The sequence below is a fragment of the Copadichromis virginalis genome, linkage group LG3, assembly GCF_057382275.1.
Source record: "Copadichromis virginalis isolate Kocher_CV1m ecotype Utaka linkage group LG3, C_Virginalis_male_GT1.1, whole genome shotgun sequence".
Lineage (NCBI taxonomy): Eukaryota > Metazoa > Chordata > Actinopteri > Cichliformes > Cichlidae > Copadichromis > Copadichromis virginalis.
The window spans coordinates 29,882,634-29,909,335 of record NC_140620.1 but is presented as its reverse complement, the minus strand read 5'-3'; the positions used below and the strand labels follow the sequence as shown (position 1 = coordinate 29,909,335).

The 26,702-nt window shown below is 42.2% G+C and overlaps 2 protein-coding genes across 2 annotated transcripts in view; one reads left to right on the top strand and one right to left on the bottom strand.

Annotated features, from left to right (window-relative positions):
- Positions 1-5,518: 5,518 nt before the first annotated feature.
- Positions 5,519-17,188, bottom strand: LOC146714018 (palmitoyltransferase ZDHHC3). The gene is made up of 9 exons (XM_085450609.1): positions 16,962-17,188; positions 15,802-15,890; positions 15,225-15,298; positions 12,299-12,411; positions 12,116-12,177; positions 11,751-11,871; positions 11,599-11,671; positions 11,022-11,196; positions 5,519-10,938 (listed from the first exon to the last, which is right to left on the bottom strand). The coding sequence occupies exons 1-9, from the start codon at positions 17,186-17,188 to the stop codon at positions 10,847-10,849; spliced, it is 1,026 nt and encodes a 341-aa protein (XP_085306735.1). The 3' UTR covers positions 5,519-10,846.
- Positions 17,189-20,362: 3,174 nt separating this feature from the next.
- LOC146714017 (serine/threonine-protein kinase 26-like) overlaps positions 20,363-26,702 on the top strand; it is a 55,329-nt gene continuing 48,989 nt past the window's right edge. The window contains exon 1 of the mRNA XM_085450608.1: positions 20,363-20,741. Within this exon, the coding sequence (XP_085306734.1) occupies positions 20,721-20,741 (21 nt within the window). The 5' untranslated portion in view covers positions 20,363-20,720. The remainder of the gene's footprint in view (positions 20,742-26,702) is intronic.

The window sequence follows — 26,702 nt, the reverse complement described above, 5'->3', positions numbered from 1 at the left end:
TCCATACCAAACTGTAATGCAGCTCATCAGCAAGCTCTCAACATACAGACCTGGATGACCTCTGATGTCCTACTTTTAAATTCAGATAAAATTGAGGTCATTGTACTTGGGACTAAAAATCTTAGAAATATGGCATCTAACTAGATGCTTACTCTGGATGGCATTAGCTTGGCCTCCAGTAACACTGTGAGCAGGGCTGGACTGGCACAAAAAAATCGGCCCGGGCATTTTGACTAGAGACCGGCCCACCAAAAATGTGACGTCATTCAGGGGTACAACCGCAAAGGATTCTGGGAACTTGTGGCAAGAGGTACTAGCGCATGCAGGCTTTCAATTGAACTCAGTTACACAGCGATAAAAAGAAACACAAAAAATGGCAAGAAGCTGTTGTATTATTAACTGCAATAGCCGGTGTTGTGCCAAAAAGTGATTGTCTGCCAAAAACTGATTTCCGGTATTTGCCAAAAACTGATTGCTCATATTTAAATTGCTATAAGTAACTTGTTGGGCTATAATATGTGAAACATATGTCAAATGCATCCCTTATGGATGACATAAAGTCATCTCTCCATCTCTCTCTGCTGCTCTTCTGTCTCCTCCACTTTTGATGATAAATCAGCCTGGTGCAACATGTAAGGATTGGCACAATTTGTTAAGATTGTGAGGAGTTTGAGAAACTAACCTTTTTTTTTGTGTGTGTGTAACGTTTGGATCTATAGCCATCAGAATTGTTGTCTTGAGGCCAAGAGAGATGCCAAGCGGATTTATTTTACCAAGTGGATCATCATGGCCTTGCCATATTGGTCCATTTGGTTGACCTTTATTATAATTATGAATTTATTTTATTTTCAGTTGCAAACGGGACAGACATAACTGTGGGATAGGACAGGGGGAAAGAATTGAAGAAAGAGGGGGAGAGAAAGAAAGAAAACCAAAGGGGAGAAGAGACGGTGAGAAGGGGGAAGAGAGAGAAAAAAACAAACAACAAAAAAAACTCCTGGGTCACCTGTATGGAGAAAAAAAAACAAACAGAGGAGACAGCAAACAACAAAGAGCAACATAATAATAGAAAAAAAAGCACCATCACAATAAACTAGCTAGTCATAGATATTAATAGTTACTAAATAATAGACGATATTGTTCAGCACGCAAGATAGACAGCGCACAGTGTGCTTTGAGGCAGCAGCCAAGAAAGCTGTAGTCCGCGTCTGTGAATACCCGTGTGTACACCTGTGTGCATACCTGTGTGGATCAGCATGCTTGCATTCCAAAGGTTTCTCCATGTAATGATCTGCTAGGGAGTGTGGGGAGCCACAGCCCTGTCCTTTATGGTATGAAGCAGGTATGGAGGAGATCAAAACTCCAGACATCCAGAGGCCCCCAGAACACAAGAGACCAAGGAAGACCCACAGAGGGGAAGCTGCGCCACTGTCCCAGTAAGAGCTAAGGAGAGTCCCAGATGAGGGCTCATTCAGCAGCCGCGGAGCAGAAGCCAGGGGGAGTTGCAGTGATGCGCCCGTGGGCTCCGCCGGCAGCCAGCTGTGCCTGAGTGACCGAGCCCCAGGCCGAGAGGCCGGGGGCACCCCACCTCCGAAATGGCCCGAGCGAGCCCCAATAAGCGGCCGCCAAGGAGTGAGCCGGTGTGTACCCAGACGCCCACCCCCAGATACAAAGAACCACCAACGCACCGACACCTGAGGGAGTCCGCCACCGGCAGGGGAAGTGGTGGTGGGTGGAGATAGGCCTCCAAACCTTGGAAGGCCCGAGATGTCCCCAGAGAGGTGGCGTCTGATACCCAACCTGACATATAGACACAAACATCCATTCCCACCCTCATGCTCTCATGTGCACTTCACACTCAACCGACGTGGAGACAAATATAAAGAGACGCTGTACACACGATCACACTCCCCAAGCGTACTCTACAAACCGGGTCTAGGTACCCCTGCCCCTGGAGGGGGGAACTGCACCCAGACCCAGGTGGTGTTACCCTTTTCCCTGCGGTGGGGAGAGGCAGACCGCCCCGACTCCGCAGCAGCAGGGAGGCCCCACACCCCAGACCGCAGCCGGACGGCCAACTCCTCCTAGCCCCCCCGCTCCAGCAGGCCGCAGAGAATGGGGGTGAGAGAAGACTCCAAACCTCCCTCCACCCGCTCATTGTAGTGTTGACGCATGTGTGTTCTAAGGTGCAATTAAAACCCAGGAGGGCATGGAGCTACCTGCCAGAGAGCAGCAGGTAAGCGCATGGTCCCTCCTGTTAGCCCTCAATGTCTACGTGTATTTAAAATTGAGAGGTGGGCAACGATGCCAGGGGTGAGGTGTACACCCTGATGGTAACTTTGACTCCATGTATCGTGCCCACCCCCAAGATCCTATATGTATGTGTAATGAGGGTGTGAGTAATGTGAATGTCTAAGTTGTGGGATAAAATTGAGGCAGAGGCAGCCAGAAGGGGACAGAGGGGGGGGGGGGGGTAGCCTCCTCTGCATCCTGGTGACATACCCCTACTCCAAGGCCCTGCATGTGTGGGTGGTTGTGGTGGAGCGGGAGGAGGGAGGCAGCTGGAGATGGGGAGGGAAGGAAGGGAGGGGCAGGTGACCCCTCCCTGGGGCCAGCTCCCCCGCTGACCCCAGTAGGCACTCCCACACTCTGCGACCCGCCAGGGAAAAGGGGGCCCAGGCCCATCCAGACCGGGGCCCAGCGCAGCAGCGCCCCCCGGCCCCACAGAGCCCGGGACAGTCCACCCAACCCCACCACAGAGAAAACTGCACCCACCCCACCATCCACTCGTCTTCCAGACTACATGAGACAATAGACGCCCAGGCTGAGATCTTCCTCCACCTCTCCTGTATCTCCCCCTCCTGCAGAGAGTTCCTGAGGGGAGGAAAGCTCCTGCAAGGTGTAACAATCTCCCCCACCGGTTGAAGAGCCCCACAGGCGACTCGACACACCGGCGGCACCCTGCGCCAGGGATGGGCTCCCATGAGAAACTAACCTTAAGCATAAAATAAAATTTACTATCAGTAACTTCATAGCACCCGCCCAGTGTTGGGAAGGTTACTTTTAAAATGTATTCCATTACAGAATACAGAATACATGCCCCAAAATGTATTCTGTAACGTATTCCGTTCCGACTATGATGAGTCGATCATGACCAATTGGCCAATCCAACACCTTTCATTATTTATACCCTTCCAAAAAAAAAAAAAAAAAAATCAATCGGCCCATAAAAACAAAAAATCGCCAGCGGCCCACCGGGCAAATGGCCGGTATGCCCGATGGCCAGTCCAGCTATGACTGTGAGGAAACTTGGGGGGTCATTTTCGATTAGCACAGGGGTCGGCAACCTGCGGCTCCGGAGCTGCATGCGGCTCTTTAGTCTTTATACTGCGGCTCCGCAGTTATTTACTGGATTGATATCGTTCATTAACAAGCTTTATTTTGACTTTTACTTTGTGTACAGAATTATCAACACCTACACCAGCCAACACACCAGTTTGTGAGTAATTCATGAGACTTAGTCCAGCTTGACAGATTTGGGGCAACATGACTTGTTTGTTTCAGTTAACTCATAGCTGTTAAACAAAGCCTAGAAGTTAATGTAAAGTAAGTTAGGGAGTAACAAATGTTATACAGGGGCGGTGAAATTTTAGGGGCTTTTATGTCATCTAGCTAGGAAGCTAACCTACAGTGTGAATAATGATCAGACAAGTTCCTGGATTAAATCTTTTATGGTGTTAAATTTACCTTGTATATCTACCATTGTGTTTTATCTAAATGTAAGATCCACTGATTTTTGTCAAATGCAGCTGCTTGCAGCAATGTTAGCTGTGTAAAGCAGAGACTCATGGACAGATTACAACACACTGTATGACTGGTTTGCCTGTCACCAAATTATAAATGGATTTAGGCAAATTGTTTTTCATGTTTTGAGTGATTAAACTGATTAAACAGACAGAAGACAATTCTGACCTATAACGTGGAATCTTTGTGTTTCTAGATGTTGCAGGTCTCAGAATGAAGCTTTCCTCTTTAGTGGGCTTGTCTCAGATTGATAAGGACACCCTCCTAAATCAGGTTAGTCTGTTCTTATCTCATCAGAAATCTTAGTACTTGGGGAAAACTGAAAAAATTCGTAATCCCAGACTGATATTTTATAGATTAAAAAATGCAAAATTTGCTTAAAGTCTTGCCTCAATAAATGTTTTTCTTAGATCTATTAAACGTTTCTCTGAGTGTTTTCTTGTGCTCTGCTCTAAACACTAAAGATCCTAGTCTAACTCATTGGCATTCCCAGTGTGCCTGACATTTTCTCCACATAATGAGGCATAAAAGGACCCAGTGGACCTGAGTGTAGCATACACTAAGCAGAGAAAGTAGTGACTCTAACTCGGTCTTCCTTTTTTTAATCCATAGATTAAATCAGCACTGGTGAAAAATGGACTCCCACAGGACGTCATTCTACAGCTGAGAAGCAGTGACCCGCAGATTGGTGCAGCTGCAGCGCCCTCTAGTGGTGCAGCATAAACAGTGACTAGTGTGTGATGTCTGCTGGGGCTTAATAATATACTTCTGATATGATTTCTCAGCATTAGCAAGTTTTGAAAAAAATCATTGATGATGCCAGATGTTGGTTGTTGTACTGACAGAGGTGTTTCATTTAGAGTTAGCATTATTGCATTAGCTAATGGTGTTCTGGGCACATTTCCAATTTAGGTAGGACTTTAGGAAAATATTTCCATATTAAGATAAAGAGACAGTATTGTCCATGAATGTAATTTACTATGATGTGGCTACAAAAAGTGTGAATAATATATTTGTGGAGTAGCAGTCACTCTCCTTTATCTCTCCGGGGTATTCATGTGTATCTAGGAAGTTTAATGCTTCTTAAAGGTTCTGGGAGGGACCAAGGAGAAAGTTTGGTGCTTGGATTTTTTTTTTTTTTTAGCTGTTATTAACATTAAATGGTTTTAATTCAGATATAGGATTCGTGTATACCTTGGCTGATTGTTTTAATCATGAAATATGATATAAAATGGTTTCATGGCTTAATTGCTGTTTCGGAAAGTGTGAAAACACCCCTGGTAGGTTATGAGCAAAGTGTGGCTCATAAGTTGAAAGTTATCACACACACAAATGGAGACCACGTGTAAAAGCGGTGAACCTACTCAGGAGTGACTGAGTAGGTTCAATTATGGAAGAAATATTCATGTTTCAAAGCTTAGCGTCAGACTTGTTTTCTGTGATCACAGCTCCGAAAAAAAATGCCAATTGCCACAAGATTGTGCTGCCACAAGATGTCACTATGCTGAGCGGCAGCATGTCTCAGACTGGTGCAGCTGCAGCGCCCACTTGTGAGACAGCAAAAACTTAAAAAGACTCGTGTTTCATGTCTGATAATGTTCAGAATATTTAGAAATTCGTGCCTTTGTTGTTGTTACCGCTGTTGGATGTACATGTAATGCTAAAATAAAGTAAAACCCCACAAACCACCGTGAAAAACCAAAAGGAGCCAAAGTAGTTTAAAATACATCAGTTTAATTCCAGGTGAACGATCCAGAGCAGCATATCAAAAGAAATGATACACAGGTCACGGTTTCAAGGTTGTAACATGACATAAATAAAACATCAGTGAGCTGTAAACTTGTTCATCATGAAGCCGCATGATATTAAACTCTGTTTTTTGGGCTCTGAAACTTTTTTTTTTTTAGCCAACCAACAACCCAATCTGAAAACACATCTTCCCAGATCTCAAAATACTGTTTTTCAAAGTTTTTTGGATTTGGTTCAAATAAACAAAAAATTACAAAAAAATATCTTCTGATTTAGCACTTGTGTTTGACTGGCGGCCAGCTATGAATTTCAGGCCCTCTTTGTGTGTGCGCACATTCCTTCTCGCTGTCTAGTAAAACAGCACCGAGATGTGCCTGTTTTGTTTTAGCTAGCAACATCTATGCTGGATTTTAACAGAATCAGTTATGAAGAGGCGACTGCCCCGACATGGATCAACAAAAACAAGCGCTGATGATACAAACACACACCTGGACAAAAACATTTACAGTTTAAAATGTTTTGGTTTTTTTTTTGTGGGGGGGTTTTAGGTGTTGGACAAATTTGAGGTACAGCTGGTTTCGTTTGTGAGTGATTATATTAGACTCTTTGTTCAGCCCTGAATAAACCCTCAATTAGACCAAAAATAATTTTAAGGAGAGAATAATTAAAACATCAAACCTTGTGTACCTCTGGACTTCTCTGACGTTCACAAGATCAAAAACATTTCAAACCTCGTTTTGCTTCAAACTGATCAAAAACAAAAAAAGACTGCAGGAACTGTCCCTTCATGAGAATTGCACATCATTGATAGAAAATATGAACTTTCCTATTTACAGCTAGCAGAGACCCGACCTGGGCGGACTGAGTGTTTCTGTCTGTCATGAGAGAAGTTACGAGAAACTTTCAGGAAACCTTTCCAACATCCTCTGCAGTCACTATAAAAGTTCAAAATCCCACAGAAATAAGGCAGCGTACAGCTCGAAGAACGTGCTTTCACACTGTGAACAACATGCAGCTAAACTTAAGATCCAATGTGCAACATAATTCTAAATAAATTAGAATGAGACGAACAGTAAAAGCCTCATATACACGTATGATTTTTCTCTTTAAAAGGTCCAAAAGCCTTGGAGAACTGTCCCAAGCATTTGTAGCCTTTACACGGTCCACATGTTGCATTTACCTGGCAGTAAGGCCCGCCTCACAGCTGAGCAACACGAGATTCTACTTTCTTTGACAGTTTGGAGGAAAATGATGAGCTTAAAGGCAAAATTTAAACTAACATCTGAAAGTTAGAAAATACTGAATCTTTAATAGTATCAATGTTCCAGAAGCCTTGTATTTTTCCTCGTGTGGGGGGATCTTTGTGAGAATCACCCAACTGTGCAAGTGTTTAAGAATAATTTCCTGGTGTGCACTTAAGCTAGCAGTTTATTAGCTTATCTTTCCGTAAAGCTTTGAAACACCTGACCCCATAAGTCTACGGAGTTCTTAATAAAGCCTATGCTGGTTGTTAAGCCTTAATTATACTTTCTGCAGCCAGTCCGCGGGTATTTAAGTGACATAAATTTTCTTCGTCAGACAGTGAGTGCCAGGGTCTAATCCAGACATCTGCCGACCTGCATGTTTCTTCTGACTTAACGGACTCATCTGCTGAGACATTACATTAAAATATAGCAACTCTGCCATCATGTCTCCATCTGTCCATGTCCGAGTATAATCAGGACTTAAACCAGCTAGCCACCCAGTTACACTGAAAGTGGCCAGAGACTGGTTCAGACTGAGCCAGTGCAATGCCACAGTGGCCTCCAGTCTACCTCAAATCAATTCCCATTTAAAGATGAGCTTCTCTCTGGAAATATTGTTATAGCAGACTTAACTTGCAACAAAAATGCTGGTGTTTCTTTTGGAAAATCTTACTATGTTAGTTAGCCCTGGCCCTGAAAGGATGCTTGAATTCAACATTTTGACAAGTTTATTGCAATCAATTTCTGTCATGTTGTTGCAGTGTAGGTACAATTAGCCTAATTTCTCAACTTGCACAGTCAAACAATGTTTTCTTTAGCATAGCCAAGTAATTTTTCTAGCTAAGTCTAAAAAAAAAAAGAAAAAGAAAAAACCCCTTGTGATCGTCCAATATTGTGTGACTCCAAAGAAGATACCTGCAGGCTAGACAAAAGTGGCAGTAGTAGCACTTGACGTAGAGCTCCACCTTTGGCCTTCAAGCCACTTTCATTGGTTGACACCACACATCACTATGCTGATTTTGGATAAGCTAATTTCTAGGTCCAATGCTAAGCTAAGCTAAGCTAAGCTAAGCGGCCACTAGTCCCAGATCTACATATGTTTTCAGATATGTGGGATGTCCACATTAACAACAACAACAAAAAAACGTAGCAGTACATGTGTGCTTCAACATTTTTTTGACTCATTCTTACTGTAAAAATATTTAGTATAATTTCAAGTGTAACGTTTAAAGGTCAAAATAAACTATGCATTTCTGCACCAGCAGCCCCACGTTGTTCACAATGTGAATGCAGAACTAGAAGTCTTTCTACAGCTGTTTCATAACATCTCTCTAATCTTTAATATTTTGCCTTTAAATTGTTAATAAATATCCAAAAGCATGTTAAAATATAAAAAAGGCAGATTAAGTCATGTAACTTCATCTCTCAGCTGGAAAGTTTTGATCGAAACCTCTGAGGGCTGCAGCGAGTACTCTGAGAAAATGGACAATTCGCAGAATATTGTTCAGCCCAGGTTGGACAAGGAAATGAAAAAATATATACAAACATACATAAAACACACAGAGGGTGGAGCTGCCTTCATGTCTGACCTCTGACTCTTTCCAATACAAAGCCACCAGTTTACTTTATAAAATGTATCACATGATCACCATCATCCATTTGAGACTGTTTCCTGTGTTAAAAATACAATGTGCTGATAAATCACCCGACTCTGGTCATATATACTTTCAAATATATCCAAGTAACAGGTCAGCAGTGAAAGGCAGCCCCACCCCTCACATAAAAACACACACTTGTTAGAGTTAATTCCACAGAATAGTTAGAAACCATAACTAAGTTAAGAGTCGTCCCTTCACTGAGATAACGCAGAATACTCACTGGTGAACTCTGAGTTTGTGTTTCACTGTCAAACAGATTTCAGTGTAGTAAATCCTTTCCCCCCCAAAAGCAGCTTCTTTTTTATACCTTCAATTGCACCAAACTATATATGTGTGTGCATGTGTGCGTAATAATAGTGTAAGAAATCTGCAAATGTAACAAAGTTTAGTAGCACGTCAAACAGAAGAATGAGTAAAAAAACAAAAACCCTAAAACAAGAATTCAACATTCCCACACACGCTTGTCATCCTGGACATGACTGCACAGGAAGCTAATGCATTTATGTTTCAGAATAAAACAAATGAATGTTATAAATATAGAAACCATTTAAGATTGGTTGAGCACGAGAATAAAAATAGATAATTAATTGCCCTCCACGTAAACACGTTAATAAACTATGTGACTAAAAGTATTTGGATGCTTCAGTTAGAGGGCTTATTCATTCCCAATAGAGCCCCACCATCAAAACGTACAAATATCCCTGTGGATAAACTTTCTGGTTGAACACCAGCGTAGATTGAAGAAGCCTAAGTACTTATGGCCACAAAGCATACCATGGTAAACAGTAGTTGCATAAACAAAATTTAAAGCTTGACATGTTTTGCACCACAAGGCTTCACCAGTGTGGACGGAAAACAAACAGAAAACACACAAAACACACAGAACCTAACGAATTCAGTATCAGTGCATCCCGAATAATTAAAGCTCGACTGTACATAAAAACTCAAATAGTCTCTCTATCGTGCTGCAGTGTATGATTAAGAAACACTGAGATGAACCAGGAAGCTGAACTGACCTATTTTAGAAACTTCCTGTGGAGGCTGATGAAAGCTTGAGTGGTAAAACAATCACCAGCATAAATACTGGTTGAATAAAGCAGTAAAGCACTGGGATTTGACCGATATCTGACTGTTAGTGGACATCAGCTGGTCACAGTAGCTGAAACGTCACAGGCATTTTAATTAAAGAGTAACTCAAAGGACGGTTTTCCTCTTCTTACACTCACGGGATTAAAGAACGGCTCCATACCCATATTTGGAGGAAGTTTCGGACAGGTGAGGTTACACGCTCTCTGTACAAATGATACGTTTCGCACATACACAAATGCACAGAGTGACCAGGGGCAGCCAATGAGAAGAAAGCTGTCTTAAAGTGGGAGGAGCTTTATTTAATATAAATAAGGCTTATTTTTAATTTTAAATCATGCAAAGCTGGTCGTGTAGTTTCACCTGCTCACTGGGGTCATGTGATTGTTGGGATTTTGTCTGTATTACTGGAGGGTCTTTACGTTACAAGCCCCTTGAGCTGACTGTTGCTGTGATTTGGCGCTACGCAAATAAAACTGAATTGAACCGAATAGAAAAGTAATTTCCATGAATAAAAATCTGGAGGTTTAACTAAATTTTAAGCATCGTGCCATAAAGAGAGATGTCTCACAAGTATGACGCCAAGCTCAGTTTCATAACTCAGCTATATGAAATCTATTGTTAAAGGCAGAGCTGATGGTGATCAGCGTTTGAACTGAACATGAAAGACAGGCATCGACTCACCCTCACAACACGAGGAATCACAAGGTCAAGTTCTTCGCCTGTCAGGATTTAAACCCTGGTCAGGTGACTTGTACCCGTTTTTGAGTTACTCTTTAAAGAACATTGAAGCGACTGCGCATCTCGTTTTCCCCCCTCCCACAGCTTTGGACGCACTTGATGTGCATGTTGCATTTACGTCTCTTTAGCAGCGCCTGTCGTTGGGTTTAGTGGACATTATATTTAGACCTTTTTAATTCAGCCTGTTTAGTGTGAAACTGTCTAAAAGCCACACCAGTCAAATCCCAGAGTCCACACAGGAGTAGCTCTTTCCTATAACTGCACATCAGGACACATCGGGGGGCGGTCAGTGCTCTTTCCTCGTGCCAGGAAAGATGAGAAATAGGTTTTCATGAACATTGTGTTTAGGTCCTGGAGGAGAGTCATACTTGGTGCATTATTCATTCTTCATTCATTCATTCACACCTCGGCCTTCATCCCTTTTACTCTCACCCCCTCAGTTCCAGAGATAAGACATCATAAATATGCAAAAAATTCATTCACGCGCTCACACAAGCACACAAAAACCTCCCTCGCCTTCCCTTTTTCTTCTCTCTCCTCTCCGTCCCCTCTTGTGCCCACGAGTCAGACGTCGTAGTCAGGCAGGGCAGAGTAGGTGATGCCTCCGACTGACGGAGGGCTGGAGTGGAGCGGGAGAAGCCAGCAAAAGACCGACCCTGCAAAGACGGAAAGAGAGATGAAACAGTGCTTTATGTATTTGGAGCGCCGGCGAGACGTAGGTGTCAAAAGATCAGCGCACCTCTCCCAAAGACCTCCCGCAACAGGGCCAGCTTCGGCTTGCGGGTGTGTGAAGGGTGGTGAGGCAGCTGTGAGGAGGGGGTGGAGGATGAAGAGGACGAAGAAGCCCTGTCTTTAATCATCAGCCTGTTTCTCATCTGCTCGATGGGAGTCTCGTCTGTGATTATGGAGACCAGCTGAGAGAAGACAAACCACAAACGAGGGCACATGATTTTTTTCCTTTTGTTTCTTTAAGGAGCTTCAACGTTACTGGCAGAAAACAGACAGTCGTCTTCTTAATTTCACATGTTTGACCTGCGCTACCCACCGGTCAAACATGCGATATAGTAACGTTTCTTTAACACCGTTTAGGGTTTTTAAATGACAGCAGTGTTTTACTCTACTAATCCAAAGATCTACATAATAGGAATGCAATCTGTATGTGTAGGGCTTTTATTGTGAAAGACAAAGACAGGAAGAAGCTGTGTACTGCATGAGGGACGACTTAAAACATGCCTGCATCACCTCTGACTGACGGCATGTTTTCATTAGACTGATCTCTAATACTTAAAAGTGTGTGTGTGTGTGTGTGTGTGTACCTGATCGTAGAAGATGACCATGACAAACACACCAAACAGCACCGACTCCACGAGGAGGATGATGTAATGCGCCCTGAGACAAAGAGAAGGAAACTGTCACAAGCCTGACGCTTCACCCTGAAAACCAGCCGTCACAGGTCGCTCTGTCTCACACTATCAGGTGTTTGCTGGGCGTCTCCTCGCTTTCCTTCTCTGCGTCACCGCCTCGCTCGTTCCTTATTCTCCACACCCACGCCGACACCACCAGCACCATGGAGTACAGGCTGGCCATACCTGCGCACAGACATCACGTCACAAATCACAGCCTGAGAATCTCTACCTTCACTTTTCAGACTGAGGTGAAAGCAGCAGCAGCAGCTCACCACATTCCCAGAGCGGACCTTTGTCTGTGTTTTTGTGAACACCTCCAGCGTGTGAAAACTTTACACGCTGGAGGTGTTCACAAACTTTACACAAAACTTTTGTGTGTTTTCTAAAAAGTCATCATTTCGACAGGCAGTGTGAATTGTGTGCTCACCAGTGTAGAAGAGAAACTGGATGAAATACTTCTGATTTAGCTCCCCGACACAATTATTGATCCTAAAAATGACACACGCACATCAGAAAAGCACAGATGAGAAGATGCTGGAGGTGTAAAAACAGAGGTGGGGGTAAAGGTGGGGGGTGGCAGGCCGATGGACAGACGAGGGCGTGTTCTCACCAGGGACAGTGGTGGTCCATGCGGCGTATGCACCTCTGGCAGACGCGGCAGTGATGCGCTCTGGGGGGTCTGTAGGTTTCGCAGCGACTGCACACCGTCCAGCCCTCGCAGCCCTGAACACAGCAGCGCAGCAGTTCATGTGTTAAAACCTCAAACACTCCCAAGTGCAGGCTGAGGGTGAGGATGAGCAGCTGCACGTGCACCAATCATTTCTGCTTTAAAGTTTAAAAAAATAAAAAATAAAAATCATACAATATGATCCAAACTTATAGGCACGCATTCAGGGTTTCCTTTTTTGGCAGGAACACACTTTACAGACAGCTGTAAGCTCGTAAGCGCATAATAACACGCTGTGAAGCAGACACGAGTGCAGCTGCTGGGACGTGAATGAAGGCGCGCTGAGATAAACACGGTGCAAACCTGGTAAAATTACAGCTCAGAGTACAGCTGCCATCCACCGACACTCCCTCTCTGTCATTAGCGTTCGGCTTGTTTTTGCTTATTTTCAAGCCACAAACATCACTGCTGAGTTCAGGGTGGGAACAAAAGTAGGAATTTGGAGCTCTTCCAGTGTTTGTTCTTTTAGCGTCAGTCTTGCTCTCATACAAGTTTTTATAATCTGTGGGATTAAAAACAACAGCTATCATTCTGGTTCTGCTCTTAGCTGTAAAGAATATATTTTTAAAGCTGCCCAGTCTTACTTCCCACATATAAAAATCAGCACTTTCCCCCCTCAAACCTGCAGAAATCCATCCACACGTTTCAGTTCTCCCTCCCTCTCTCACCTCCAGGTCATTAAAAATGCAGACGGCGCGGCGTCACATCACCCCGACTCGAAAGGTTTCACTGATACTGAGAGGTGAACTGCTGTCAGCCTGCAGCAAACTACGCTACAGATTAGTGACGGATCTTTTCAGTCAGTTTGGTGTAGGTGAACTCGATGGATGGAAACGCAGTCATTGGTCCAAATAGGCCAGCAGCCGGCCAATTAGGTTACCCAAGACTAGGGCTGTGCGATATGACCAAAATCTCATATCCCGATATAAGAATTCTATCGTCCGATAACGATATAAATCACAAAAATGTAACATTTTCTGTAAACTCTGTGAATCTCGGGCAGCTCGACTTGCAGGAAGTGTTTCCAGCTGCGCGTCATGTAGCTGGAGTCGAGTGTTTTAACCGATGTATGAAACTACACATTTTTAGACATAAGTTGTAACGGCCGCCGTTTTCTTTGTGAGTATTTATTACACAGCGTGCTGCGGGGAAAAGCCTGTTCTAACGTTTGAGTCTAAGGTAAATTTTTTAGCACCTGGCGGCTCTTTTTTGCTTCTCATCCGTAAATAATCTGCTCTTTCACGTGATTCAGTTTATTTTGAAAAGTCTCAACAGGATCTTGAGCTTTATTGTGAAAGGTTTATGTGGAACATAAACAAGCGGATACGCGATGGTTTTACCGTAGTTGTTGCTAACGAAAACGCATAAAAACAGGCGCTTGTCCGTTCGTAGTGTGGTTATATTAAATATAAGAGAAAGAGAGAACTTTAGGAAATGAATATAACCACTACAGTGACCATCAAAACCATGAAACAATATTGCCATAAACAGTTTATTTTGCGACACCACGAAACAAACGATAGCGTAAAATGAAACGATAGACGTTTTTATATCGTCATCCGATATATATCGTTATATCGAACAGCCCTACCCAAGACCCTACCGTTTTTACCATCATCCTCAGCTGGCATGAACTGACACTCAGCTGTGCCGCATGTGTCTGAATTTTTATTTGACATCATCACTACAGCGACACCGGCCACACGTTTATGTTTCGTAGCGTGCGCGACGAGACGAGGCCGAGCCCGACCGACGGTGAGAGCGGTGTGGTAGCCAGCAATTTAGATTTAGTACCAAAATAAAAGAGCCGCTTCAACCAAACACAAACTGGTGTGGAAAGAATTTAATAAACACCTGTCGAGTACAACCAGGCTACCAAAGAGGTGATGCTAGCAACTGGAGACGTGTGACCTGAAAGACCTGACCATGTGACCTGGAGCGCTTGTTAGCTGTGCTCCATACAACAGGAAGCTCAAGCTGCTGCTTCTTTTAGGAGTGATCACAATGGATCATCTCCATCTCACTATCACACCAACCCCTACATGTCCTCCTGGCTGGCAGCTCCATCCTCACCATCCTTTGTCTAATATATCCACTCTCCCTCCTCTGCACACGTCCGCACCATCTCAGCTCGACCTGAGCCGTCCCTCTGACGGACTCGTTTCTAATCCTGTTCATTCTGCTCACTCCCACTGAAAATCTCAGAATGACAAGAGCTGACGGTGCTTTGAAATGATGGGTGTAGTTACGCAGGGGTAAAGCAGGGCTCTGAGCAGCTGGTTAAGCAAGCCCAAGCCAACAAACTTACCAGGTCGTGCTGTCATCAGTGACAGCAGCTCATCAAAGGAAGGATGAACATGCCTTTTATTTAACTGCACTTAGAAATACTGTTGTCTAGCAGGCTTCAATAAAACACTGTCCGGTATTTCCTCTACATCGTCAGAAATATCAGATTTCCCCGCTTGCAGTATCGTGATATCATTTTCAGGCTGAACTTGTTTTTCAACCTGCCGGCTCTGTGATCTCAGCCTCCGCTCATGTGAGAATCACATTCTTCTCCCGAGCGAGTGGGCGTCATCTGTGCCGCCTCCTTCCTGCTCTGTCCTGGCGGCTTTCTCCCCTAAACCACACGGAGGATTTTTCCAGCAGTCCGAACGCGTCTGATGCTGTCGTTACGCTCTCAGTGCTACCCGTGACCGAGGAAAACTGCGGAAAACGTCCCCAAACCGATTCTCCTGAAACTTAATTTGTGTAAGTGTGCGCGTCTCATCAGGAGGATCACAAAGATTTCTGTGTTCTTGCGACTCACCCGCTCGTTCATCCGAGACGACTGAGAGCGGAGGTCCGAGAAGTCGATGGCCGTGTCAGGAAGAGGCACCATGCCTAAACACACAGACACAAAAGACATTTGTTTGGATGTTTCCACCCAGAACCCACAGCGTGTGCGTTTTCTTTTTCTTTAGAAAGATGGACTAGCAGTGAGAAACTCGTGCTACGTGTTTGTGAGCTGAATAGTGAAAGAAATTATGATGAAGAGCTGAAAACCTTTCAGAGAGGAAAGTTAGCGGTTTATAAAAAGTTATCTGCCTTACCCTGAAACAAAGGGAGACTGCTACCAGCCCTGAATGAACTATCAGTACGTTAAAAAGCGACACAGTTTCAGTTATTGTGCCAATGTACTACTTATAGGGTTGGGGAACCCTGCAGTGAGATGAGACTGAAGAAGTCATTCGGATGAGTGACCAAATGTTTGTCCCACTGAAAACGCTACGTCCAGATGAACAGAATCAACTTTTGGGGGTATAAAAGACAGACTTTAACTTTATGAGAGATAAATATGACACACAGGGCGTGTGTGTGTGTGTGTGTGTGTGTCTCTTACTGACCAGGATCTGAGAAAACAGCTTTAGAGTGGCAGGCTAGCAGCAGCAGCAGAATCAGGTTGAACACTGACCCGTGGAGAGTACACCACACACTGTCAGAGACAGAAGAGACATGCGATTATTACACTTCATCATTTAATCTTCTTAATAGAATTCAATTCAATTTTATTTAGATAACGCCAAATACCAACAGCAGTCACCTCTGGGTGCTTATGTTTAAGGTAAAGACCCTACAGCAGTACAATGACAGAAGTAAAGCAAGTTATTAGAGCTTTAGGGAGTCCACGGTACATTTCAATTCAATTCAATAAAACTTTATTGAATTGAAGGTTGACCCCGAGGAAAATTGGGTAAATATCCTGTAAATGTTCATGATCACAAAAGACAAAGAAAAGCCGATTTATTTATTTATTTTTGCATTAAACTACAACTTAACTGAGCATAAGTTTCTCTGAAGGGGCTGGATGACTGCTCTGTAACTTTGACAACTTTACAATTTTAATAAAATACGTTTTACTCCTTTGCTTTCTAAATAGTCCTGGTTACATCCAATATAATACAAAACTGCACAGAATAAGCAAAAAGCACTACATTTGACTGAAAATAAGAGTACATACAAACATTTTGTGACGCTAACATTTAAAATATTTGGGTGGAAATTGAGGAAGTGCGCGCTTCTCAGCTCAGGAAAGTCTGAATTTGGCATGAAGACTTGGTTAACGCAGTTTTGAATTTAGGACGAATTAAAGAGCAACTCTCGTTGATTTAGATGAAGCTGCGATTCTGGTTTTAAAGAGGATTTTTGTTCTCAGACACGCAGAGCAACTTTAAATCACCCAAAATTTTGAACGACAGCTGGACTCGTCGGCTCCGGAGTAGGCTAATGAAACGCCTCAGCTACGAAAACAAACCGAAAGCCACCTGTGATGGAGCGCGAGCCCGGTTACAAAACCAAAGACGTGAATGGGAACGCGATTAAAGCCACATTACAGTGAGAACAAACGAGATTTGATTCAGTTTCACTGCGCCGAGGGTGAAATCGTGAAGATACCGTTACTGTTGATCTGTTTGCTGTCAAATGAATGAAGGCACAGCAAAGAGGCGGACGACATATTGAGGGATTTTAAGGGGTTTAAAAAGGCGTGGAAATGCAAAACACCCACCTGTCCGAGTACGCGGGGATGAGCACGTACTGTATGACCACATAGTCCGCATAAAACACGCTGAAATAAGTTAAAATCAGGCAGATAACGCCGCAGGGATCTCGCCTACAGCGAAGAACCGCCATCTTCTCCCGGGCTCCACCCCCGTCCCCCGTCCCCCGCTTCCGGGTGACGTCAGATGGAAACTTGAAGCTGCCTTCCAGGACCGTCGAGAAAAGGCGATTCATGTTTAAAGGGCCAGTTCATCTTTTTTTTCTTCAAAAGAGATTAAAGAATATTTGACTCAACAAATAAATCTTCACCTCTGATCTGCCGTGTTTCTTTTTTATTGATACCCTTAAGCAGATTTGTTTTTCAGATCACAGAGCTGCCAGTCAATCTAGTAGACGGGGAGTAAGCTGTGGTCACCATGGAATGGACGTGGTGAACAGTAATACTATGGTAGGCTGTGGTACTCAGCTGGTATAGTGGGGTTCAAAGACTGGATACATGTTTTCATCTTGTTTATGTCAAACTGTGACCATACCATTGGAATGTTTCAGCAGACACTGACATGCAAAAACACCAGACAATATTTGTCCAACCTTCTATGGTCCAGTTTTGATGAGCTCATGTAAATTGTAGCCTCACGTTCCTTTTCTTTGCTGAAAGGAGCAGCATAAAAGACCGGTGAGGTCTTCTGCTGCTGCCAGGTTTGAAGTCAGCCAGAGACGCTCTTCTGATTTGACTTGAACTTCAGATCGCGTTGAGCACAGTTGCCCAATTCTGTCGGGTTGCTCCCATGTGATTGGCTGAATAGATTTTGTCTTTAGCAATCAGTTACAATCTTAGAAACATTGTCTCTAACTAGACACTTAATCTGGATGGCATTACCTTGGCCTCCAGTAACACAGTAAGGAATTTTTAAGCATGCTAAACCAATATATTTCTTCTATTTCAATATAATGCTTTCTTGCATTTGGACAGTTTCTCTAAAATTAGAAACATCCTGTCTTTAGCCGTGTCCAAGTTCATAGGCTGCATCCTCCTGAGGACCTGGCCTTCACAGTCTATGTGGACCAGGTCCTTCGAAGGCTGGAAGTGAGTGGCTGTGAAATTGGACCGTCTAGTCTTCAGATTTGCATCACCGGCTGTTTCAGTGGAGTTTAATAAACTCAGCCGTCTGCTCCTTGCTATCTAAAATATAACAGGATATTGGTGTAACTTCTCAATCATGTCACACTGCTGTTTAATCAGTTTTCCGTTTGACATTTATTTAGCTATAATCTCAGCCAAACCAATTTACTCACAAACAAATAAAACACGTGGCAGCACGGTGGCATGGTGGTTAGCACTGTTGCCGCACAGCAAGAAGGTCCTGAGTTCAATTCCACCATCAGGCCGGGGTCTTTCTGTGTGGAGTTTGCATGTTCTCCCCGTGTCTGCGTGGGTTCCCTCCGGGTACTCCGGCTTCCTCCCACCGTCCAAAGACATGCAGTTTGTGGGGATAGGTTAATTGGATAATCCAAATTGCCACTAGGTGTGAATGTGAGTATGAATGGTTGTCTGTCCTTGTGTGTTAGCCCTGCGACAGACTGGCGATCTGTCCAGGGTGTACCCCGCCTCTCGCCCTATGACAGCTAGCTCCAGCACCCCCCGCGACCCTGAAAAGGATAAGCGGTAGCGAATGGATGGATGGATGGACAAATAAAACATTGAAAAAGCCAAACAATAAAATTTTTAGGTTATCTAAGTGAATATATTATATTATATTATGTTTAACCTGAGTAGCGAAAGACCGCGGGGGACTGAAAACAATGTGCCAGGAGTTTGATGTTCTTGCCGGCTCTAGTGAGCCTTGATCCCCCGGCTAGCTATCAAGCTGGTGGGTAACAGACGTCTCCGAAAAAAGTTAGAGCACTTTTGCAAATATTGATGTCTTAATAAATCGAGCAGATATTTGAAGTTTACACACCTACATTCTCGCCTGAAAATATGTTAAAAGTTTATTTTGTGACCCAGAAAGAGGAATAAGAGTAATATTAAAACTAAGTAGTTTCTGCCATTGTTGGAAAGTGGAATTGGCTGGGCTGCGCTATGAATTCTGGGATATGGTGGGCCATGAAGGATACACCCGACCCATCCTTCAAATCTGGGGAAAAGGAGGTCTGCTGCATTTGGAGGAGTCTACGAATTGGGACAGCCGTCGACGCGTTGCTGTGACGTAATCGACCTACAAATGCAGCCTCAGGAGGATGCAGGCTATGAATTTAGACGCCCACTTAGAATGATGCTGAAAATCTAGTTCATGCATTTATCACTTCTAGGCTGTACTACTACAATTCAGTATTATCAGGTTGTCCTAAAAACTAAAATGCTGCAGCAAGAGTACTGACAGGGACTAGAAAAGAGAGAGCATATTTCTCCCATACTGGCTTCCCATTGTTGGCTTCCTGTTAAATCCAGAATTGAATTCAAAATCCTGCTCCTCACATACAAGGTCTGAATAATCAGGCCCCATCTTATCCTAATCCATATCACCCCATTAGAACACTGAACTCTCAGCCTGCAACCTTACTTGTTGTTCCTAGAGTATTTAAAAATAGAATGGAAGAGAGAGCCTTCAGTTTTCAGGCCCCTTTACTGTGGAACCAGCTTCCAGTTTGGATTCAGGAGACAGACACTATCTCTACTTTTAAGATTAGGCTTCAAACTTTCCAAGCCTGGCCAGCTCAGTTGGAAGAGCATGAGCCTCTTAATCTCAGAGTTGTCGATTGGAGCCCCATGTTGGGCACTCCTGTTGCATATTTGTCCTTAGGGATTATTACATTATTTTAATAAATACTACATAGTTTTATATAGTATAAAAGGATTTTAATAACCCATATAGTTAGGGTTGGATCAGGTGATCCTGAATCCTCCCTTAGTTACTCTGCATTAGATCTAGGTTACTGTGAGATTCCCACGATGCACAGTTTCTTCTTCAGTCGCCTTTTTTCACACACTGTGTATTTAAATATTAGTTGTTATTAATCTCTAGCTCTCTTCCACACTATGCCTTTGTCCTGTCTTCCTTCCCTTAACCCTTAACCAGCTGTGTCAGATGGCCACCCCTCCCTGAGTCTGGCTCTGGTGGAGGTTTCTTCCTGTTCAAAGTTTTTCATTCCCACTGTTTCCAAGCATCTGCACATAGTGGGTCATCTGATAGTTGGAACTTCTTCTTAAACCCTTCAGTATAAAGCCCTCGAGGTGCCTCCTGTTATAAATTGGTGCTATATAAATAAAATTGAATTGACCTGAACCGATGTATCTAATGAAGTGGCCGGTAAGTGTAGGCAGCTGTTGATTCGAAGCAGTTTTGGACTTGCACCTGAAGGCAGCATGAACCACAGATAGGAACAGTTATGAACAGCAGGTGGCAGTAGAAGTGTGTGCGAAGCTGACATTCACACACCGTCGCTCCTCCCTTGAAGGAGGCAGAAAGCTGCGCGTCATCCTCTCCGTGCACTTCTTCTTCTGTGCTCACTTTGTCACTGTGTGTTTGTAGTTTGTTCACTTCAGCCGCCTGCAAGTTAAACCGCCGTTCCTCTCGGATACAGTTCCTCCACTTCGAAGTCAAACCTCTTTACTTATTTTTCTTTCGAGAAGTTTATTTCCTTGTGAAGAAGCTCGACGAGGATTAAAAAAATATATATAGTAGAAGGCAGTAGTCAAAGAAGGAGGAGAATAAAAAGTGACAAACCTGGAGGAGGAACAGGGCGTTCATACTTCGAAGTAACCATGGAAGTTCCTGGTATGCAGGTAAGGAGAAAGGTGGACGTGCTGCTGCTGCTCTTCTCTGGGTTTTCAATCGTCCTCATGAGAAAACTGAAGCGGGTCTTTATGAGAAGTGGAGGGGAGATTGTGCAACTGCTGCTGCATGTTTCTTTCTTTTGTAAGAGTGATTACCTGTTGTGTATATGAGCCATAGGAACATACTAACATACAGCGCTGTGTATTCAAATAAACAGACGTAGGTCTCCACATCCAGTTAAACAAACATCAGGGAAAAGTGACTCGTCAGATCTTCTCTAGCTGTGGAAAATGAGTTTATGGTCAAAATCTCACATGGTGTCTAATTGTGTATTTATACCTGTTTATTCGACCTTTGATGTGCATGTGCTGACTCATAAAGTGATGTAGCTTCCCCAGATTGTGGCTCTGCGCTGTGAAATGAAGCTACACTTGTGTAAAATGTAGCTTTGGTTCCTTAAATTGAGCTGGCTTTTATTTTATGGTGTCTAAATCCCTTAAGTTTTGGCATTATATTTACATAGTTGCTCAATACCTTGCTCTATCAACCTTTGTGTGTTTACATCTGTAATAAGTGTAATTCCAATACCTCTATACCAGCTTATATCATAACTTTGGTGCTCAAAGTTTAGTTTACAGGGCCTTTTCTCTTGATGTGACCTATAGTGTGGATTTAATGACCCATAAAGTTATTTAGCTTATTGAAATTGTGAGGTTGTGGTATTTTATATCGTTTAAAGTGTACTCATAATGGAACTCTGGGGCCATAAATTGAGTTTCCTTTTTATTTTGTGCTTTTTAAATCACTTTAAAGTTGGGTGTTTTACTCAAATAATTGCTTAATAATGTGACTTAACTTCTCCAAGTCGACTTGATAATAACCTTGCGTTATTATCATCTATAATAAGTATAACTATAATCTATACTAGCTTATATTGTGACTTTGGTGCTCAAAGTTTAGTCTAAATTTTGAATTGAAGTTTTTGTTGCATCAAGTGCGCCTAGTTCTAATGTTTAAATCTTTTAAATGAAACTGTAATCTTCATAGAAAGGTTTATAAGGTGGCTCGGCTTCTACAAAATAAGCTTACAGTAACTTTTTAGGGTGTTTTTGTGTCTTCAGTGGTAACTGTGATACTTGCATACACATAGTTCACAGTGCCCTTACCTCTTAATGCGACCTATAATGTGTGTATGATGATTTATAAGGTGACTTTTAGCTTTCTGAACTAGTGAATTTGTAGTGTTTATACAATTTAAGGTGTACCCATGATGTCTCTCCGGTTCCCTAAAACGAGTTTTATTTCATGGTGTTCACATTTTTTAAAGTGAACTAATATTTATCGATATTACCTCATTATTGAGTTTACTGTATGTTTAAGGTGGTTACAGCTGTAAAAGTGTGAAAATAGTGTTTCTGTAGTGGCTTATGTGTTGGCTTTGTTGCTTCATATGTACTTTACAGTGTCGTGTAATGTGTCACGATGGCTTGTGTTGTGACTTTGTTTTACCAACCCAAGGTGAAGTGTGACTGTGGTTTACGTACCGTCGGATATATACATGCGATGAATTACAGTGTGACTCTGCTGCTGTATAAACGAGTTTATTTAACTCTCTTGTGTATTTAGGATTTAAGACTTCTAAATAATCCAGATTTACCGTGACTTAATGTGCTGCTTGTAATCCAGGCACACTTTATGATGACACAATGTTTCTGCCTCTTATCACATCCATATATTTAGTTATTATCAGCTGATATCGCAGACTCACATTATATTGACCTTAATTCTCCTGAACCTGATGTATTTTCTGATTGTATCACTTTTGTGTTCATGTAATGTTTCCATAGTGACACATTTTATAGTCCTCTGTCTTTATCTCCTTAATGATGTGAGCTATGCGTAACTCAAAAGGTGTGTCTAGCCTTCATGATTTCCCGTAACACTCCATGTGTTAATGGCCCATTCTGTATCTGTTGCTCAGGAGCATTGATTGATATCTTTTATAGGACATCCACTGCCTTTAGTCTAGTTGATTAAAATCTACTCTGGGATCATCCTTCCCTTGGAAGTCATATTAGAGGAAAATCTTCAGGTATGCCAGACTTGTGCCAGTAAGAAACAAAAGGTGTCTAACGTGCACTAAAAGTGTGTAAACGCCTCCAACCTGTTGCTCAGCCGGCTTTCAGGTGTGTCTACCTGTGGGACTGGCTCGCCGTGTCTGCTCTGTGCGTCCCAAGTGGGCGGGGCCACAAATGGTGTCACAGGCTGCTTACATCAACACACCCAACGCCTGGCACCAGCTGCCACAGCATCGAGACAGACAGCAAGGTTTGCTGCCAGTAAGAGCAATGATGCATAGTGGAAAGTGCTGTGCAAGACTGGAGCTACCTGATCAGTCGATTAGGTGATAGGATATTTATCACTTGTTGGGTAGTTATTCTTTTAAGCATAAATATCAGTTATGGTGGCTTTCAGATCGCTTTAAAAAAAAAAAAAAAACCCCAATATGTATATATTTGCTTATGTGGCTGGGAATTATGTATTGTTGGCCTAAATGTATAAGTAACTTTGCCACTTTGATCTCTGGTAGCTTAAAGGTGATATAAATAATTTTTTATGTTAAGGAAGAATTGAATCGCTAAGTGCGTTAAAAGGGTGCTTATATTATAACCACTTGGAAATAATACCAGAATTTGTAGTGAAGATGAAGGTACCTAGCATCACTATAATGCTAACCAACTGACCATTGGCATCCAGCGTACAACTAGACATGCAGTGCAAGCTGCTGTGGCGAGCCCTTGTGACAAGATTGGTTAGCAAGCTAAATTTATTCTAATTCTGTATTCTAATTTTTGCGTCATAACTTTTGCACTGTCCACTTCCTGCTGTGACAAAAAAATTTCCCACGTGTGGGACTAATAAAGGTTATCTTATCTTATCTTATCTTTATAGTGTATGAAAGTATCAGGTGATAAGCGTTTTTGCTAATTTCATGCTAACTAAAAGAAATGATAAAAACTTTACTAAAAATGATGATAATAACAAAATGAATGGGCTAGTGGTCTAATAAACTGCAAATCCAGTAATTGTATTTAGCAGAAAATGGATTAAAGGTGTTAAAGTGTTAAAGTCATGAATAGAGTCAAAAGGTCCAGTACAGTGACTTGAATTAGCCAAATGGGCAAAGTTACCTAAGCTAAAGGGCTTGATATTTTTTTCCCCCGCTAAAGCAAAACAAACTTGGAAGAGGAAACAACATATCTGTTTCGCATAATGTCTAAAACTTGTTTTGACTGCCCCTAGGTAGCCAAAAATTTCTTTTAAATCAAGTTTAAGACGCATGGTTGCCATTATTGCAACATTTGTTGTTATTAGACAGCTCAAAAAATAACCCAAAATTTGTGCTGGAGTGTCTCATTTTGTAAGAATTATCCTGTAACAGGTGGGGGGGTATTTAGCTTAAATGAATGAGTTTACAAAAGCGGTACAGTAGCATAATGGATGATTTGTGGCTCAGGATATCAGTTTCACACATACTTTGAACCTCTAGTTCCTCTAGTCCTTCCTTTCTGCTATCAGTGGAAGCTGCTGAGAGATCCCAGCTCCATGGAAAATGTTGTGTAAAGCCTGAACGATATCACTCGGCTGACTCTTACGTTGGTTTCTGGCTTGTGACCATGATTCAGAGCCTCTTTTGAAAGAAATCTTACATAATCCAGAAAAATAAGCTTGATATCATTTGAAACAGTGCTATCATTATAATTACACAAGTGCCCCCAGCTGACTCCTTTGTTTATGTCTTTTACAGTCTGTTACGAATAATAAGTTCACTGTCTGACTGTGATATTTGCTGCCTTGGGCATCACATCGTTGTGTCAGCTCTTTCATGGGTTTCCACACTATGTTAAAATGGAAATGACTCTCTTAACAAATGCCCTCAAAAATACATGTTTGTTATATTGAAACGCTTTCTTCTTCTTTTTTAACCGTGCAGACATGGCAAAACGTAAGATTTCCATTTTACCAACATGGGGGGAAAAAAAGGAAAGCACAAGGTATTCACATCTGAGATCACTGAACTTATAAAGTGATCGACAAACTTCTTCTCTAATATCAATAGTCCTACATTACGCAAGGTTAGGCGAGGCCTAATCTTCATTGATCATAAAATCTCATTAGCGGGATTGAACGCTTAATTAGTGGAAAATTTTGCAATGTTGGGATATAAAAATTGTGTTTATTTTTCCACAGAATCCTAACACTGTGGGCGAAATTCCATCTTTGGTGAAATGTACAAATTTCCACTGATGCCTAAAATCAAATCTAGTGGCGCCACGAAACACAGCTACTAATGTATGATGTCACACTTGCAAATCAGAAGCATCTTGACAGTATGGTTTGAGTTGTTGATTGTCACAGAAGAAAAATCCAATGACTCAGCTGGCACTGTGATTGATTGCGTGCTGGCAGGTATGCAGGAACATGTTTTTATGTTTGTTCTTTCAGTAATGGGCTTTCAGTTTTAGTGCCCCATGGCGGTTTAAGGAGGTCATTCCCTGTCAAACAGTACAAACTTGAGGCAAATTCCACCACTTAAAGGTATTTCCCCAAGAGTTTGATTCTGGACATTTGCCTACCTTCCTCCTTGGGCTCCTGCCTCATGCTACACTAATAAATTTTGTTGATCTAATATGAATTTATGTTTAATTCGCAGAATATTATTAGAACTGTCACTCTGTTGGGCTTTGAACTAAATATGACAGTTTAGTTGAATCACATATTTTGTCAATCCAGGGAATCACCCTCAAAGTCAAATATACTTAGGATTTCCAGCCAGCCTTCATTTGGCCAAGAAATGGCAACCAGAGATGTACCAGTCCTACTTTCTACAGTTCTGATCTGATAATGATCAATGACTTTGGGTATCAGCTGAAATCCAGTAGTAATCTGATAGCAGTGTCACATTAATGAGCTGTGATTATGTTTTTTTAAAAAAAGAACCGGGAATCGTTCTTTTGTGTAAGACAATGAATTGAACACTGGTTTCGTAACTTCGTAACTACAAAACAATTATCTCTACAAATATAAACTGTACTGGTAATAGGTTTTTCTTTTGTTTTTTCTAAATTTAAGGTACAGATGAACATAATAAAACAAAATTAATTTATATTATCCCTTTAATTTATTCACTCTAGTTTATTTTCAGCTGTCTGTTAGTCTTTGCTGCTGTTAATAACGGCCACGTTAGATTCTCCTTCCCTGGTTCTCCCCTGTAGAGGGGAAGCTGAAAAATATAAAGCCAGGTGACGGCAGAACATTATATTACCATAAGTGTCATAAAGTATTTCAGCAAGTCTTACACCGCTTGTAACGAAAGTTACAATTTTTTTTGGTTGTGTCGGCTAACTTGACAACAGTTGCTGGTTTGAATTAGTGTCATGGCACTAATTTGTGTAATCAGAGCATTTTTGATGATACCCGATCCAGCTTTTAGATTGGACTGATATCCAATCCAAATATCAGATTAGTGCATCCCTGCAAACGATTAATGGAAACTTTACCCCAATCAAACAATAGCATTTTATCAGCCTCGCTGAGTAACAGTTGTGTAATTTTAGTACCTGAAGTATGGCTGGTGTAGATTTGAAGTTTTATTAGACTGGAAGTGCAGCAACTTAAAAACCAACTTAAAGTTAACTCAGCTGGCAGACTAGCATAAAAAATGGAGCTACGTATGGAGAGAGGAAAAAACTAAACATGGGTTTTAGGTGTTAAACGTCTGGCATTTTCCTGTTCCTGCCATTTTTTTTTTTTTTTTTTTTTTTTTTTTTTTTTACTTTGATTCCTGCTCACTGATCCACTACAGGACTTTACTGGCCTTAAAATACAAAAACAAAAAACCCACATATGTGGATGCATCGCTTAATTATTCACAGATACCAACTGTCATAAGGTGAACTACTAAATTA